Source organism: Telmatherina bonti, assembly GCF_933228915.1.
Source record: "Telmatherina bonti genome assembly, chromosome: 5".
NCBI classification, from domain to species: Eukaryota; Metazoa; Chordata; class Actinopteri; order Atheriniformes; family Telmatherinidae; genus Telmatherina; species Telmatherina bonti.
Window position 1 is genome coordinate 18,725,883 of NC_136623.1, and position 16,519 is coordinate 18,742,401.

At 37.1% G+C, this 16,519-nt stretch overlaps 3 protein-coding genes across 5 annotated transcripts; 1 reads left to right on the forward strand and 2 right to left on the reverse strand.

Moving 5' to 3' along the window:
• Positions 1 to 181: 181 nt before the first annotated feature.
• On the reverse strand, positions 182 to 4,110 carry ing4 (inhibitor of growth family, member 4). Of its 2 annotated transcripts, none has more exons than XM_079240304.1 (8): positions 4,061 to 4,110; positions 3,528 to 3,599; positions 2,738 to 2,904; positions 2,498 to 2,612; positions 2,277 to 2,388; positions 2,021 to 2,165; positions 716 to 777; positions 182 to 568 (listed from the first exon to the last, which is right to left on the reverse strand). In XM_079240304.1, the coding sequence occupies exons 1-8, from the start codon at positions 4,095 to 4,097 to the stop codon at positions 529 to 531; spliced, it is 750 nt and encodes a 249-aa protein (XP_079096430.1). In that variant the 5' UTR covers positions 4,098 to 4,110; the 3' UTR covers positions 182 to 528. The 2 variants fall into 2 exon arrangements, with proteins under 2 accessions (XP_079096430.1, XP_079096429.1); XM_079240303.1 differs by having other exon boundaries at positions 2,268 to 2,388.
• A 607-nt stretch (positions 4,111 to 4,717) lies between these two features.
• Positions 4,718 to 14,551, reverse strand: nop2 (NOP2 nucleolar protein homolog (yeast)). Of its 2 annotated transcripts, XM_079240356.1 has the most exons (16): positions 14,459 to 14,551; positions 13,726 to 13,833; positions 13,583 to 13,625; positions 13,428 to 13,492; positions 11,853 to 12,199; positions 9,951 to 10,191; positions 9,649 to 9,848; positions 9,439 to 9,528; positions 8,749 to 8,836; positions 7,753 to 7,893; positions 7,480 to 7,619; positions 7,308 to 7,397; positions 7,067 to 7,189; positions 5,718 to 5,815; positions 5,507 to 5,643; positions 4,718 to 5,420 (listed from the first exon to the last, which is right to left on the reverse strand). In XM_079240356.1, the coding sequence occupies exons 2-16, from the start codon at positions 13,829 to 13,831 to the stop codon at positions 4,978 to 4,980; spliced, it is 2,352 nt and encodes a 783-aa protein (XP_079096482.1). In that variant the 5' UTR covers positions 13,832 to 13,833; positions 14,459 to 14,551; the 3' UTR covers positions 4,718 to 4,977. The 2 variants fall into 2 exon arrangements, with proteins under 2 accessions (XP_079096482.1, XP_079096483.1); XM_079240357.1 differs by lacking the exon at positions 14,459 to 14,551 and having other exon boundaries at positions 13,726 to 13,845.
• Positions 14,552 to 14,790: 239 nt separating this feature from the next.
• emg1 (EMG1 N1-specific pseudouridine methyltransferase) lies at positions 14,791 to 16,123 on the forward strand (the record flags this gene model as incomplete). The annotated part of the gene is made up of 5 exons (XM_079240169.1): positions 14,791 to 14,940; positions 15,052 to 15,153; positions 15,472 to 15,613; positions 15,733 to 15,938; positions 16,010 to 16,123. The coding sequence occupies 5 exons, from the start codon at positions 14,791 to 14,793 to the stop codon at positions 16,121 to 16,123; spliced, it is 714 nt and encodes a 237-aa protein (XP_079096295.1).
• Positions 16,124 to 16,519: the final 396 nt, after the last annotated feature.

The window sequence follows — 16,519 nt, forward strand, 5'->3', positions numbered from 1 at the left end:
TGCCCTTTTGTTACACACACACAAAAAAACCCTAGTGTTTGAAGGTGAGAAATTAAGTAACCGTACAAATAAGCATAAAATATCTCATGACCAGTTTTCAGTGAAAATACTGAATTTTCAAATTTCATAGTTGTATGTGAATACAGTATGTCATGGAAATGTTGACAACTAAACAAGTAGGGGCAGTTGTAGTGTTTATTATTCAATTAGACAACAAATTGTAAAAAAAAAACAAAAAAAAAACAAAACAAAGAAAAACCCCAAAAAACATAAGTCTTAAAAAGAGCACCAAAACTTAAAAACAAGAAGAAAAAACTAAACAAAAGAAAAATGCCTTAAATAAATCTGTGACCACTTGGTTCCTTCACACACACTTTATCAGACCAAGGCAAGGTTGTAAATCAAATAAAAAAGCACCAAATCGTATGAAAGATGAGAAACAAAAGTTCTATAAACTAATGAAGAAAGATTTTTCTCATTTTCCAACAGGTCAGCATTTATGTTTTTGTTCCAGAGCAACCAGATATTTTACTTCCTCTTTCTGTCCTGAGAGCACCGTGGGCAGTACCTGTGTAAAAACAAACAAACAAACAAACAAAAATGAATAAATACATAAAAAAAAGAAGAGCATCAGTCACGAGTCACACTATTACTCTGCACAGTGATGACTGGCCATTACAGCCTGAATTTACTTTTTTATTTTGGACTTTCTCACCATTTGCCGCGTGGTTTGGTTGTTAAGCCCACACATGCAAAATGGAACCATTCAATGGAGCACTGAAAAAAAAAGACAAAAGCAAATTAAATACTGTTATGCGTGAAAACCAACACCTGTCTAGTGTGCCTTTACATGCAACTTCTTTTATGAAGCATCTGCAGACAAATCACAGTAGGTACAATATTGAACTTAAAAAAGTTCATTTAAAAGCTGCTTAAAGTGCTTTGCATGATTTTACTCAGTGGCATGTTAATGGCTACAAATGAGCTCTTGTCCTTTCTTCTCTCCCACTATTTTTTTTAATTCACAGGATTGTCAAACTTCCCTAATTAGCTGCAATTAAAACCTTAAAATTTCAAATCTGTTAATCAAAATGACAGATTTAATGACTGTGTTATTTTGTCTTTTATATAAATACAATAAAATCCATTATCGAAAATGAATGGACGATGTGGAGGCATGGACCATCTGACGCTATGCGTCTTATATAACTATACAACAGTTATGTTTTTGAGTATTTTAGCCTAAAATATCTGTGAAAAAAATTTATTCTAAAATAGTAAGACAATGAGCGATGCAAGGCTACTGCTAATATAGTTACTAAAAATGTGTCAAGTCTTAGTCTTGTAAGGCTTCCCCTGAATAAAGCTGTTGTACATTGAGACAACAAAAAGTATAACTGATTTACTTCAGTGTTCTTTATGACAGCAGAATGAAGAGTCTTTTGGAGAATGAGCTCAATTGTCCCTTAAGTATATCATGAGAAAAGTGGGATGAAAGATCTATGATGGAGAGCATCTTGACTCAAATGCTCACAAGTTCTGTTGAATGTTTTTTCTGGCTTCATGAAAGAGTACAGTATATCTCTTGCATCAATGCTTCTCCCTCAGCAGACCACAGCACAGTAGATGAAATTTGTTAAATAATCCAACAAGTTTAGTTATGTTACATACAGTAGCAAGCGAAACGTAGCTAGTATATTAATTCCTGGTTTTCTGAATAAATTCTTTTGGGGGAAGAAAATTGATAAGTCATAGATCAAAGGCAGAAATGTCCAGCCATGGTGTAAACTATTCACATCTTTTACCTGATCAAAACCCAACACGACTATGTTAAAGTCCCATGGATCTCCCTTGGCACATGCTGGCAGACCCACTCACACTAAGAATTGTGTTATGAGTAAACACATGTCCTTTCCAACATATCATCAGGCAACTGGTTTCTTTGAAAGCTCAATGAATGCAAAATGCAAAGAAGCTCCAAATTATGGTTTAAGACTTATTTTAGTGCTGATCAACTCACATCAGTGTTGTCACAGCCAATCATCTCGCCATAAGACACCTGATGACACAGACAGTAGGTGGGCTCATTGGGGTCCACAGGCATGTCCAAGACATCAGATGGGTGCACATTCCCAAAGTTGGACGAAGAGCTGTTGAATTCTCCTCTGATGGTTGAAGCATAATTCATCAAAAGAGAATGGGGATATGATTAATGCCGAACATGATCAAGTTTAAAGGTGAAAAGTAAACACATGATCACAGCATACATAACATACGGCTGAAGGAGTTTGACTTTCTTCTGTGCACTTTTTGGACTGCTGTCTTCGTCTGAACTCTTCACTTTGGACCTTGTTTTAGCTGCCTTCTTTTCCTTTTGTCTGGAGTCTCCTGGAATTAAGAAAGTCTGTTAAATATTTGACTAAGAAAAGCATTTCTAAGCTGATTAGTCCATTAACAAAAAACTTAGCAGGCTTGAAGTAAATAAGAGTGCACATACCTTTCTTTCCCTTACTTGATGTGGAATCATAGTCGGTGCTTTCAATCTGCTTTTCCTTCAGGTCAGCCTCAAACCGAGCCAGGTCTGTGTCTAGACGTCTGATGTGCTTGTCAACCTGTAAAATATAAAAAGATAAAAATTCAGCTTTCGAAGACTGACTTTCAAGCATCAATGTCCAAGACTCTCCAGTTATGATGAGGCCAGAAATCAATAAAATGTATAAATTTTAATAGTACCAACCATTTCATAAGTCTGCATGGCCAGTTGCACCTTATCATCTCCAAACTCTTTACATTTACTGTATGACTGCTGAATCTGCCTCAGAATGGACAGCTTCTGCTCAGAAGAAAGGGTCCGGGCGTTGGCTGTGTATTCTTTAGCCAGAGAGTCTATCTGTCCTTTAAGATCTTAAAAGATTAAAAAAATAATAATAATAAAATAAATAAACAGGATAAAAAATAAATAAAGAACAATTGTAATCATATATTCAAAATCAAGATCCCACTTGGTAAGAATGATTTATTTAATCTTTAATGTGCAGGTATATATTGTAACCTTTTTTATAGATTTGGTCAACATGATCTACAACAATTTATCAGTATGAATTATGAAAACAAAATCACTTGCAATACTTGTAATTGTTTGGTGTTGCTCAAGTCTTTGAGTTTAGGTCTTGCAAGTAAAATATTTTTTTTATTTTTTTTATTAGTGACTTTTATAATTAGTGGACAGCTCAATCAATTAAACCCTTTCCAATCAAAATTTACCTAAAGTGAAAATATTCAAGAATAAATAAGAAAATATAACATTAATATGACAAATATTAATTTTTTTTCACGTCAAATAAATACTTCTAAATCAATATTCTGCACTTGATGATGCACTAACTGTATGCAAATCTGCGTGCTTTGGTTATATTTTTGGGGTGTGAGTTTATGTTCGAGCAAGCAAAAATGATCTTGCTTATATAAAACTTGGTCTGAGTTGTTAGACTGAAATTTATGGACATTTGACAGTTTGATCATCTCACCCTCTGTGCGTTGATCGAGATCCCTCATTAAATTGAAGTTTCTCTGCAACTCGAAAGGGAGGTTTTCTATGCCTGGTAAAAGAGGAGATGGGTGTATCACAGTTAACAGCAGGTCGGTCACACTGCTAGTGAAAACAGTGACACAACTAAATAATAACGCAGACTCGGAGGCTAGCTCAGTTACTAATACTGTACTCATAAACTATATCATAAGCGTTATTTTTATATTTATTAAGTTAAATACATACATGTATCTGACTTGGTGTGATTAACAAATCTAACACAGACACTATAAGTAATACAGCATGTGAGTTTTCATTGTGGAGCAGCATCATTTCTTAGCTTTGGAGCGATGCGCTCCGCCAGTAAATAGACCGATCCTAAACTCGCCAACCGTTAGAAAACCATTAAAACACTGTTTTCTGCCTTAATGGCCCATATATAGATACAGGTATCGAGGAAGAATAAACCATACAATTAGTAAGCAATATTAGAAACGTTTCAGCACACCTGCAGGGGCATTAATAACTTACTGTCCAAATAATGCTCCAAATACATCCCCGCCGCCATCTTGGAAAATGTAAACAACACAGCTTCCGTTCCGAAACAGATCAATGTAATTGGCTGTTTGAAGGATGAGTCTCCAGGATGAACACTACTCCAAAATGCTACATTTTCAGGTTAATGGCTCCGGTGCTATAAATGCCATGACTGCTAGGACACTACAAAGTTATTTTAGTTACATTAGAAACTGTGATTGACTATAATTCTGTGATTATGTACAGACTATTTTAAAGTCAATGGTACAATCAGCAGCAACATCTCAAATCTAAAGCTCTTAATGAGGTGCTTCCCTTTACATTGTGACCTATAACAGTGCTGTAACCATTTTAATTAATATCGGTATTTGTTTTATTTTAATATGCTTAAATCTAAAGTAACTGAAAGTTAATGCTAAAAAAAAAAAATGCAACAATAATGTAAAAATATATCTGAAGATGACTCAAAAAGATTCAAAAGGCCACTGGGAAAGGCTTCAACACCTCTGCATTGCTATTAGTGGGTATAAAAAAATACCGGTACATTGATGGTTTAATTAAAATATAAGAAATTGCACATTTAAAAAAAAGATAATATAACCAGTATGCCATTTTTTTAATGAATGATGAAACAAATAATGTAAACAATCTTTTCCAGTATTTATTAATCAATCACTTATGGTGGCTGCCCTCACATACATTTAACTACAATGAAAATTATGTCACACAACTTAGAAAAAAAAGAGGATAAAGAGAGATTTGACACCAATCCATGAGCTTGCAGCCATATCATATTTAGATCGGACACCTACTGCCCTGAAATGACAACAGAATGCAGCGACCTGAAAACTCAAGAAGCAGAGTTAGGTCTAAATAAAGCTCCACAGTTCTTATGGAATAAAAAGCATTCTTTACATAATGTCCACATGTTCTTTCTTCAACATGTGCTTCAACTTGTTGAATTTATTCTTTCCCATCCTCAACTTTGCCTTCATAGGCTTTTTTCTCTTTTTTGCCTGCTTTTTCTCAAGTCTTTTTCCTTCTTTTTTCTTATCTTTAGATGCTGCATTTTCATCAGTGGTCTTGACCACAGCCTTCTTGGCCTCAGCCCCCTTTTCAACATCTCCAGCCATCTTGGCAACCTTTGCTTTCTTTGGCCCAGAATGCAAGTCCTTTTTTCCTGCCTTCTTCAGCTTTGCCGTTTTCTTGTCCTCTGTTCCATTCAGTTTAGGATTTTGCTTTAAGCTGCCTGCTTTTGTGAGGGCAGTCTTGTGTGTCTTCTCGTTTTTGGATGGCTTCTCCTTTGGAGAGTCTGTAACTGCTATAGCCTCAGGAGCTTCTGTGTTCTCTTCTTCTACAGTGGGAACAAACACACAGAGTAAGTTCATAGTTACCTGGGTATAAAAATTGTTAAATTAGTATGTCATAACACCATGTTACCTTTCCCTGTAGGTGCCGTTGGGATTACATTCGAGAACTTCTTTAACTTTGCCACAAAAAATCCATCCATATTGTGAGAATGAGGGTAAAATCGCCGTGTGAGTCGCAGCGATTGATGGAATCTAAATGCTTTGAAACTAAAAGAGAACATATATTAATGACCTTCAGTATTTCTCACACTTTGTGAAAACAGACTGGATACTTTATTTACCTGGTGAAGCCCTCCTTGCCAAAGTCAAGTCCTGTGGGAACTAACTTGACATTCCTTTTCTTCAAAGCATAATCCACCACCCACTCATTCTCCTCCACCTAGCAGGATATAATGCGGTTACTCATCACACTAGCTTAACTGTTTGTGTCAAGTTATTCACCTTTAATTGCAAACAAGTTCTTAGTTAAGCAGAAATGCCATCTTGCAAATACTTTGGATAATTGTCTTTTTCCCATGTGAGATCTGTGGCTCCTCTTGTTTAAAGCTCACTATAATGTATGTGTTCACCTTTCCGAGACATTTCTTGCTTTTAAGTGGACAGGCTGAGAAGATCTTGTTTAAACCCTCCTCTTCCTGTTAACCATTGTGAAAGATGGTTTACCAAGTCCTCTGTTATAAGTAGAAGATTTAATTGTTGAGTCAGTTACAACATTCACACCACCATGACCCACAGTTGGCATGTGCTTCCTCGAATGAAAACATTTTTTTTTAAATCTAACAACAAAATCATCTTCTTACACCATGGTCAAATAGCTCTCATCTCTCCAAAGCAGAATATTACCTGATATGAGGTTATGAGGTTGAGGAAACTTTGCGCGGATCTTTGGACATTGGTCCAAAGGTAGAGCAGGAGGTTTTTTTTTTTGTTTTTTTTTTTTTATCTTTGAGGAGGAATGCTCTCTAACTCTCTTATCTTGGTAGAGATGCTTAGGACATGTTTTGTTCATCTGATTTGTCATGCAGAGTAAAAGTCTGAGGCACGGAGCTGATTTTCCAGTTTTCTATTATCCATACAGACTTTTATCTTGTATGACAAAATGAAGCTCCGCTTTACATGAAGAGAACAGAATAATGTAAAAAAAAAAAAGAAAAAAAAAAAGGATAACTTTTCACTGCTTTCCTGCTGTATAGAGAAAACACTGAGGACTGTTCATCTCTGGATCTCTGAGGGAATATTGGCTGGCCTTTGCATTCAGTGTGTTAGTACAAAGTTCAAAAATACTTTTTCTGCAGCTTATTTCTTGATTGCCTTTTCAATGACTCATGATTATTATTGTTCATTACAGTTTTGTTACATGATAAATAATCTACCTGCCAATCGTCACAGACACCCTGATCATTCTTATGGATCTCAAAGTGTAGTGGATTTGGGAGTTTACTCACTTTCACCATGTAACTAATCTTTATTTAATAACCTAAATTTAATAAGCATCAAAATGACTATTTATTCATTTTCTGTTATTAACAGAAACTTGTTTTTAGTAAGCCCTCTTTAAAAGAAGACCGACAGTTCACTTATTCAAACAGGAGCACAAACATACAAAAACCCATTTTAAAGGAACGCATACCATTATTGAACATGTGCAGTAGACCAGATATCCTCCAGTTGGGGACTCGGCATTGACAGAGTCGATGGCAGACAGAATCAGTTCCTTCTGCAAGTGAGCAGAGCGCTGGATATCTGACACTTCCTACCAGGTAAAAATGAACAAAAGATCTTTTAGAGGGAAAATATGAGCATGAACACGGCCAATAATTAAAACCAAGTACAATTATGGAGATACAGAAAAACAGTAAATAGTATTTTACCTTACTGGTCTTCACAGCTGGATCTTTCGCGATGACTCCAGTGCCCGAACACGGAGCATCAAGCAGTACTCGGTCAAACCCACCCATTACCTTCAAACAAATTTTCAACACATTGCTGTAGTTAATGAATTTAAATCAAGAACATTTTGCTACAAAACATGTTTCATTTTACCTTTGGGAACTGCCTGCCATCGTAATTGCTGACAACCGTGTTGGTGACCCCCAGACGGTGAATGTTTCCCACCACGCTCTTCAATCTTTCAGCATTTGCATCATTAGCTACAATCACTCCTGTGTTTCTCATCAACTGAGCTGAGAATGAAAACATTTGCATGAGGTCTTCAGTTTCTTTTAGTTTTTAGTCAATTCATTTGCCCCACAGATTATAGTTTGGAGCATCTCAGTTATAATCATCATTAAAGACAGTAAGAAAGTGTAGTCTTACCGATATAGGAAGTCTTTCCTCCTGGAGCTGAGCTCATGTCCAACACTAACTCTCCCTCTTGTGGAGAGAGGGCCATGACTGGCAGAAAGCTGGAGGCTCCCTGCAGCATGTAGTGACCTGCCAGATACTCTGGGGTTGCACCTATTTTAACAAAAGCAAAGAATCACAGTTAGATCTACTGGCTGCCGAATGTCTCAGATATTCTCCAGTAAGATGCTTAAAGGGGTGCTATTATGGTATTTCAAGTTTTCTGAGCTTTCTACAGTGTTAGTGTTGAATCCTCATCAGACATGTGAACGACACTGTTTTTTATCACCTAAACGCATGTTTGAGTTTGAGTTCCAGTACTCTCTCCGTTTGGTTTCCATGGCGATGAAAAACGCATCGTTTTAGAGTTTTTTCTACTTGCAAATCCTTGTGACATCCCGGGGGATAAGGTTCGGTGATTGGTTACCTTCTACTGGTCAACAAGGACATGTACAAATGTATCAGGCGGGTAGAAAACATCGGATCAAGTTATTTGAAGGATGGCTGGTGAGTTTACCAAAGAGAGACATCCTGCTGCATTCGTTGCTGTGGGTTGCTGTTTTCCACTTGTTTTCAGGGTCTGATTCAGGTTCCAACATGTAGGGCTGTATGCTATGTGTTGACATTTTATTTTGTTATTTTATTGAGTTCATATTAGCCGAATCCTTCTGTTTATGAGATGTTACAATGCCGGCGAAAGCAGTTGCGGTGCGCGCTCCCCATGTAGTGCAGTGGCGGGAGGCGGGGCTTAATGCGGAAGAGTCTCAATCCACTCGTTTTGCCCAAAGGCTGATCTGACAGCCTACGGAGAGGGTCGGTCTGAAGTAAATAAAGTGATTTGTGACAATAACTTGATCAATGCCAGCCCTTCTGGTCTCAGAGATAAAAATAAAATTAGCCTGAAATACACATAATAGTTCCACTTTAATGGTTTAAGTTAGTGTTTAAGATGGTGGAAGGAGAGCTTGCCTATTGGTACTGAGGAGTCATAGATAACCAAACCCACTTTAGACCATTTTCCCAGTGGATCCAGGTTCACTCCTCTGTTGATCAAAGCCTGAACAAGAAAAAAACACAAAGTTTCAGATGTGAGAAACTGAAAGTTGGTCAAGAGATCAAAAGATTTGGAAGGAAAATTTGTTTGAGTTAAAACCAGGCCTCCACGTTCCAAACATCGAAACAACAATCGAGCAACAAACATTTACTCATTACTTCATCTCCTCTATAATGTTCACTTGTATCAATGTTGTGCAACTTCTTTCTAGAAATATGTCTGAAAAATTCAAGAATTTAGGAATTTCAACAACTACATCTTTAGAATCGATGGTTGTATTGCTGGGGATCATGAGGATGTGCAGAACCAACTGTGACAAGAAACCTGATGTCAATTACATAAAGTCAGCTGAAAGTTATTTCTGTTTCCCTTACAACCCCAGACAGCCACCATGACACACTTCAGTGAAATATTTGCAAAAATACATTTTATTTATGGAAAATAACCCGAGTTACTCTTCAAGTCAAACGTGAGCGCTTGTTTGCAGACTCAAAGCAACAGCTCTTCTTTAAGTTACCAGAACAAGTCATATCTCTGACATCTATTGTGCATGGATATATGGAAAATATAACAGGCAGTCCATGACTCCCAATCACAGGAGTTACCTGTGCAAGGTCCCGCCTCCTCGTCTTCAACGTGTTGGTCCGGATCGTGACAGGTCTCTGAATTTCATTGGCTTCAAGGAATTCCACTAGCTGTCAACAACAATGGAAACAAATCCAGTTTTCAAACAATGTTTCTCATTTTTTAATTCAACTAAGTGTAATAATTACAAAGAAAATCCGAAATTTAAAAAACAAACAAGAAAACCTCACCTCTGACAGAGGGAAAAGGTCCATTAATTTCTCAATGAGGAAATCATTATAGCTGTAATAAGTACAGAGATCTTTCCTCAGAAGAGAGATGTACTCTTTCCTGTCTTTCCCCTCCTCCCTTTTTGCCGAGAAATTACAAAGGACATCAATGTTGTCCTTTATTCTTTGGTAGATTGTCTTCAGATCTACAGAAATGAGACCTAAAAATACAGATCAGATATAAAATGTTGAACTATTTGCACAACAAGGAAAGTTTGCTGACCCTTAATTTGCAGGAAAACAGAAGTAATGAATTCACTCACCCTCCTTCTCGCTCTCCTCTGTACCAGGCAGCCTGAACACGTCCCCTTCATCTGTGTTAGTCTGTAATGTGTCATCCTCGTCCATGTCATCATTTGATTTCTGTGTGTGTTCATCCGCTTCCTCATCCTCCTCCTCCTCATCATCATCATCATCATCATCGTCATCATCGTCATCACTCCCTAGAGCCATGGATTCTTTCATCTTTTTCTCTTTCTTGGCTGCACGCTCAATGGGAAGAAGCTACATATGGAAGAAACACAAGGAATGTAGTCACTACAGGCAAACTTTGTGCCAGATTTTAGAAAATATCTCTTCATAATACTGTTTATCCAACAAACAATCCTTATTCTGCTGCAGAAACCGAAGCACTACTTTAACATTTAACCGTGAAATTGGAGCAAGTTTTCAAACAAGATTAAAAGGTTATATTTGCATACTTGAAGTTAAGTTAATATTTACAAAAACATGAAATGATTTATGGAGGTTGAGCCTCTTCTTCAGTGTGTAATAACCTTTTTGTACAAGGAAGACGTCTATGAATTCACAATAGCTAGCGCACATCTAATGTGAACGCTCACTCCAACTCTGGCGTGGACCAAGGTGCCTTAAAAACAGGAATCTTAGCTCACTTGCACGTGAACCCTGGTTCTACAGACGAGGACCCTAGTCTGGGACTTTGACGGACCTTTGACTTGCATTTCAGTGAGTTGAGACTCAATTTTGACCTTCAAATTGAGATTTGTGTTTAGTCTTCTATCCTAAACAGATTATTTTTGATAATCTTTTCTCTGTCCGATCTCTTGTCTGCTGTCTGTGTTGTATGTTGTCATCTCCCCAGACGTAACACTGAAGTAACATCACATAAACTCAGATGCATTTGTTTGGGCATTTAGTCCAAACATTGGCAGTGCTGGTGTCTGTAGTTGCAGCATTGTTGTATCATTTGGGTATTAAAATTTCAATAAAAAGGGATTAAAATAACAGTAGCAAACTGTAACACCTGTGGCATAAAAATCCAATGTGCTGAATCCACCACATCCACCTTAAAGAGCACACCTGGAGAGCTTAGCGACTGCAATATGAAAGCTTAATTTTAGAAGCTTACCATAATATTAATTTGAACCTCTTGGACAAGTTATGATTAAAAAAAACATATTTCCTAAGCTGAAGACACTTCTATGTTCACCTATAGGTTTTGCAAATTCAGTGAAGCAAAAAAAAGAACTGTCCTGAAGAGAGGGATCCAGCATTTGTCTGTTTAAACTAAAGATCGGTGCTTGACTTGGACGTGAACTTAAAGACCTGGGACTTAACTTAAACATCTCTGCTTTTTTAAAAAAAAAAACACACTATGTTTTCTTAACTGTTCCCTTCACTGCTTATTGTCGGTTTTTATGCCCTTGTTGTTGCTCCACTGTTTACTTGGAGTTAACATGCCATTTTTGGTCCTGACCAATCAAAAGGCTGAATTTTCTTCATCTTTCTTGTTAATCAGTGGTTGTTTCAGAGAATATTGAATCCTAGTGAGCAGTTACTGTAACTGCACAAGCAGTTTTATTTGCTAAAGTGCAGCGTGAAAGCAAACTTAAATAAATAAATAAATAAATAAAGTACAATTCTTCCAAATTGCCAGCCCAATAAAACCAAGTCCTCCAGAAGATCAGGTGCAAATGTGCTCTATGGAGTGAGTGTGTTGGTCTATCAGCTGACTAATACGAGCAAAGAGAAACTAAACTATGACTGAATGTTTGAGATGGAAGAAAAAGCTGCAGTAAGAAGATTAAGAGAAAAATCATGTGTCATCTCATTCTTGTACTCCTACCTAATAATTAACGTATTCTATATGAATTTTCAGAAGTCAAGTCACCAGTAAAAACAGAATAAAGAACCATTTTACTTACATCTTCTCCATCACTGTCCTCTTCCCCAGCTTCATCCTCACTGCCATCATCAACTGCACCGTAGTCGTCAACCATTTCTTCTTCATCATCATCATCATCATCATCATCATCATCATCGTCGTCATAGTCGTCATCCCCCTCGTCGTCTTCCATTTTTGTCACTTCTGTTTTTGCACCTTTCTTTCCTGGATCCTTTACTGTCTTCTTCTGAGGCTGCTGCTCTTCTTCTTCATCATCATCATCTTCCTCTTCCCAGTGTTCATCACTATCTTCTTCACTTTCAGGTTCATTAATCTTACGCTTCCTTTTAGCTGGTTTCAACCATTTCTTATTTTCATCAGTGAATCCTTGCCAAATAAATAAAAAGAAATAAAAAAAAAGATAAATAAAAAAAGGATCAATTCTAGGTTGTAATGCTAAAGAACAGAAAACAAATCAAGAAATACTTCAATAACAGAAAATAAAGCATCCACTAGAATCAATATGGAAAATCTAAGTAGACAATGACTGAGGTACATAAAGCACTAACTTTTTTTTTTATTTATTTTTTTTAACATTTACAGGCTGATTTTTATTCTGCTTTACTTGATGTGAAAAAATCTCACAAAAGTGGGATCGGACACGTGTCCAATCAAAGAATCTATCACATTTTTCTGGGATCACAACTGATACAGTTGCGGCCAAATGTACAGGAATCGTCCAATTAAAGAAAAGGTCACATTTACAACAGTCAATCAAATAATTAATAAGTGGAAAAAGTAATAGGGCTGTACAGTGGCATAGTGGTTAGCTCTGTGGCTTCACAGGAAGAAGGCTTGGGGGTGGTTGCCTTTCTGTGTGGTGTTTGCATGTTCTCCTCTCCCTGTGTACGTATGTCTGTGTTCTCTGGCTTCCTCCCACCATCCTGAGAGGTTCAGAGGTGTTGGCCCTTTGATGGACTGTAGACCTGTCCAAGGTGTACCCTGCCTGTCGCCCTGTGATTGCTGGGATGGGGTCCAGCTTTCCCGCAACCCTTAATCAGACTAAGCGTTTCAGAAAATGAATGAATGAAAAAAGTAATAAATTTAAATTTGTAAAATTTCAATTTAGTGAAAAGACACACGGTAGCTGAAAAGAATCATTAAAAAAAATGTTCCCCGATGATATAGATCCCTTTACTGATGAGCAGTGGACCAGAATACCTGCAAACAGGTACAGAAGTCTGACTGAGACCTACATCTGATTATCTCAAAGGGTTGTTCAACAAAATATTAGTTTTCATGCATTACTATGATTGTTAAAAAAAACAACAAAAAAAACATTTCTGTTTAACCACATTTCAAAGCAATGTCAATATTTTCATTTTATTTTTAATTAGGATTTTCTCTTCTTTTTTTTGTCAATTTGCACTCAATTCAGTGACAACTGTATTTTTTTTCTTTATTAAGTACTTTAGCAAAACTGTATGTGAAAGAATTCTCTTAGTTTATACAAAAGACACTTTTGGTGGCACACTGCACTTGATCATAATCTTGATCATACATTAAAAATAGAAAAAAACATGCAATTTGCAAACAAACAGATGTATACGAATACCTTTCTCAGACCGTTCTCCTGCAGTATCTTTGGACTTCTGCAAATTCTGAACTCTCTTTGCAGCTCTAAATAACGATTACAAAAAAGAGAAAAAAATGAGCAACTTGCAAATGCTGCAATAGCATTTCATGTCAAATTATCAATCTAACTCTTACCTTTTCCTTGCTCTGCTTGACAGACGTTTTGATCCTGTTTCCTCTGTGAAAAAAAAATTACAAACAAGCTAACATTTTGCTGCCTGCATAATATATGTTAATTGGATAATCGAAGCCATTATGAAAAGCTTAAAAATTCTTACCTTCTGTTAAAACCTTGGCCAACTCAACCTCTGCTCCCTGCTGCTTTCTGGCTTTCTTACCCGGCCCTCTCTTGACTTTATTGGTGGGATCCAACTTTCGACCCATGACTCCAAAAAGAAGCAAGGATATATTTAATGACAGTAATGGTGATTTATTTGTGGCTTTGACCTTATGATACATTAGTTAACATCACTGATATTTATTACAAACAGTGGATGCTGTATATTTTCCGACGTGTTCCTTACATAAATGTCTCCAATTTGGCTCTGTTAGGGAATTAAATGCATGGAATAACCTTATTAGGACTACAAGTCTGCATACGTTTAGGGAAATAGGTTTCTGTCGGACAAAAGATTAATCTGTGAAGAATCAATAAGTGTGAAGAAGAAAAACTGTCTTGAAGAATAACTGTGAATCCAAATGTACTCAGAAATTTACTGTTACATAATGTAACGAGCATCTAAGCTATACAGAAAAGATCTGTGACTAAAACATCACACACATTTACGTCTAACTTGTACACCTCAATTAGTCTGTGGTTACTTACTGAAAATATAGAAATCTAATCATAAAAAATGGGAGGACTGCTTCAACAGTTTCTTACAAATGAACGACCACATTAAACCACAGCTACGTGAATGCACGCGGTAGTAAAATGCGAAGGCATCGGTAATAATAACTAAACATTTACCTACAGATGTATAATAAATTATTATTATTTCAAAAACTCACCAATCACTCGACACGGTCTGACACAACTTCAAATGTTAAAGTTTCTGTGTGAAAAATCCCACACGTGAAATTTCCCTCAACACGTTGCAGGAGTACATCCGGCGCACACAGATGACGGCAAATAGTCACGTGTGTGCGGAAACACGCATCGACGAGTATATACTTAGTAATTACTAAACATAATTCTTTTATAAGTATGAAATATAATTTAAAGTAAAATTGAATCACCGTAAAAGCAAAGGCTTCAAAAAGAAGCAGTGGCACATCCACAAAAATTTTGTTTTGTCTTGACGCAATCAATCTGCGACCGCTTGAACGCTTTACAAACCAGCATGGCTGCTTCCGAGGGCAAAAAGCGTGGTCTCGAACATTTGGACGAATATGAACCAAAACCAGCTAAGCACCTTCGCAGTCTTCACGACCGAATGGCCGAGAGAAGACTGGTTGTTATTTTGGAGGGAGCATCGTTAGAAACAGTGAAGGTAAGCATCGGGGTCGTGTTGTTTACATGCCAACCTTAATTGCTCACTTGTAAGTGCCACTCATAAATTAAAAGGCTTTCCATGTATATTGTTTCATTTTGTGTCTCCTAGGTCGGAAAAACATTTGAGCTGCTGAACTGTGACCAGCACAAAAATATGATCGTCAAAAGTGGAAGGAACCCAGGAAACATAAGACCAGATATAACACATCAGGTGTCATACTTAATGGAAGTGTGCATGTGTTATCTTAACACAGGTTTTGCAAGATTTGCAAAACCATAATGAAATACCATTTTGTTTTAGTTCATTATTTTATTGTCAACATGGTGACAGAAACACATCAAGCTTTATTGTCGTGATGCTTGAATATGGCTTTCCCAATTAAGTGGTGTTAATGTGTACTTACATTTTCTGCCTTTGGGTCTACTCTTCCAGAAAACCCATTATTAGGCATCTACTCATTTATGCTCATTGTCTGTATGTTAACCTCCTTCACTTTTTTCTTATTTGTCTGAATTTGCTTAATTCCAGAGTCTGCTCATGTTGATGGACAGTCCGCTGAACAGGGCAGGCCTGTTACAAGTTTACATCCACACAGAGAAAAATGCATTAATAGAAATTAACCCTCAAACTCGCATTCCAAGAACCTTTCCTCGATTCTGTGGTCTGATGGGTAAGAGATAAGTTTTTTTTAGGTTTGTTTGTTTTTATATGTTCTCTGTGTATCAAATTTATCCTCATTCTATTACCATGTTTTCTCCTAACATTTCCTTCTCTCGCTCTCTACCTTAGTGCAGCTGCTGCACAAGCTGAGTGTAAGGGCTGCTGATGGTCCTCAGAAGCTCCTCAGGATGATTAAAAATCCTGTGTCTGACCACCTACCGCCTGGCTGCCCTCGTATTGCCACTTCCTTCACTGCGGGTGAAGCTGTCGGCCCCCGGACTCTGGTCCCAGAGGGACCTGCTGCCGTGGTGATCGGAGCATTTGCACATGGAGCGGTAAGAAATTAATACCGCTCTTTGTCAGATTATATTGTACTCATTGTTACTGATGGCTCTTTTTTTATTAGGTAAATGTGGACTACACAGAGAAGACTGTGTCCATCAGTAACTACCCCCTCTCTGCAGCACTGACCTGTGCCAAGATTTGCTCGGCCTTTGAGGAAGTGTGGGGTGTCCTGTAACAAAAAAAGATCATGAACTGCTGGTGCATAATAGACAAAAACAGTGGCATACATGGGCCTTTTTTTAGTGGACTAAAAACACTGGACAAAATACCCAGTGACGTCACATGAACAGTCACTTGTTCTGTAATACACAGGACTGCATATGACGCTGTTTGGACATCAGGTGGAATTTAAAGTGGTTTTGTACTCATTGTTGCCTTTCCATGTAAAAACAAGTTTGTTTCTTTGTTGTTGTTTTTTTTAATAACATTATTAATTGCACCAAATTCAGAGTTTTGGATTTGTATTAGAATGATTACATTAAAATGTATTACAAGGAAGTTCTCTCTCTTTATTTTAGTCTTAAAAACAAATTACATGAGGAACAAGACTATGATGCAATGATAAAAGTTC

What these genes read in the sequence shown, in the direction of transcription:
- ing4 (XM_079240303.1), bottom strand. Translation starts at nt 4,097, where the DNA reads ATGGCGGCGGGGATGTATTTGGAGCATTATTTGGACA. An exon ending in CCATGCAGACTTATGAAATG is followed by an intron (nt 2,613 to 2,737) that starts GTTGGTACTATT and finishes TATATTTTACAG; the next exon opens with GTTGACAAGCACATCAGACG. An exon ending in ATCAAGTAAGGGAAAGAAAG is followed by an intron (nt 2,389 to 2,497) that starts GTATGTGCACTC and finishes TCTTAATTCCAG; the next exon opens with GAGACTCCAGACAAAAGGAA.
- nop2 (XM_079240356.1), bottom strand. Translation starts at nt 13,831, where the DNA reads ATGGGTCGAAAGTTGGATCCCACCAATAAAGTCAAGAGAGGGCCGGGT. An exon ending in TCAAGCAGAGCAAGGAAAAG is followed by an intron (nt 13,493 to 13,582) that starts GTAAGAGTTAGA and finishes ATCGTTATTTAG; the next exon opens with AGCTGCAAAGAGAGTTCAGA. An exon ending in CAGCTGTGAAGACCAGTAAG is followed by an intron (nt 7,190 to 7,307) that starts GTAAAATACTAT and finishes TTTACCTGGTAG; the next exon opens with GAAGTGTCAGATATCCAGCG.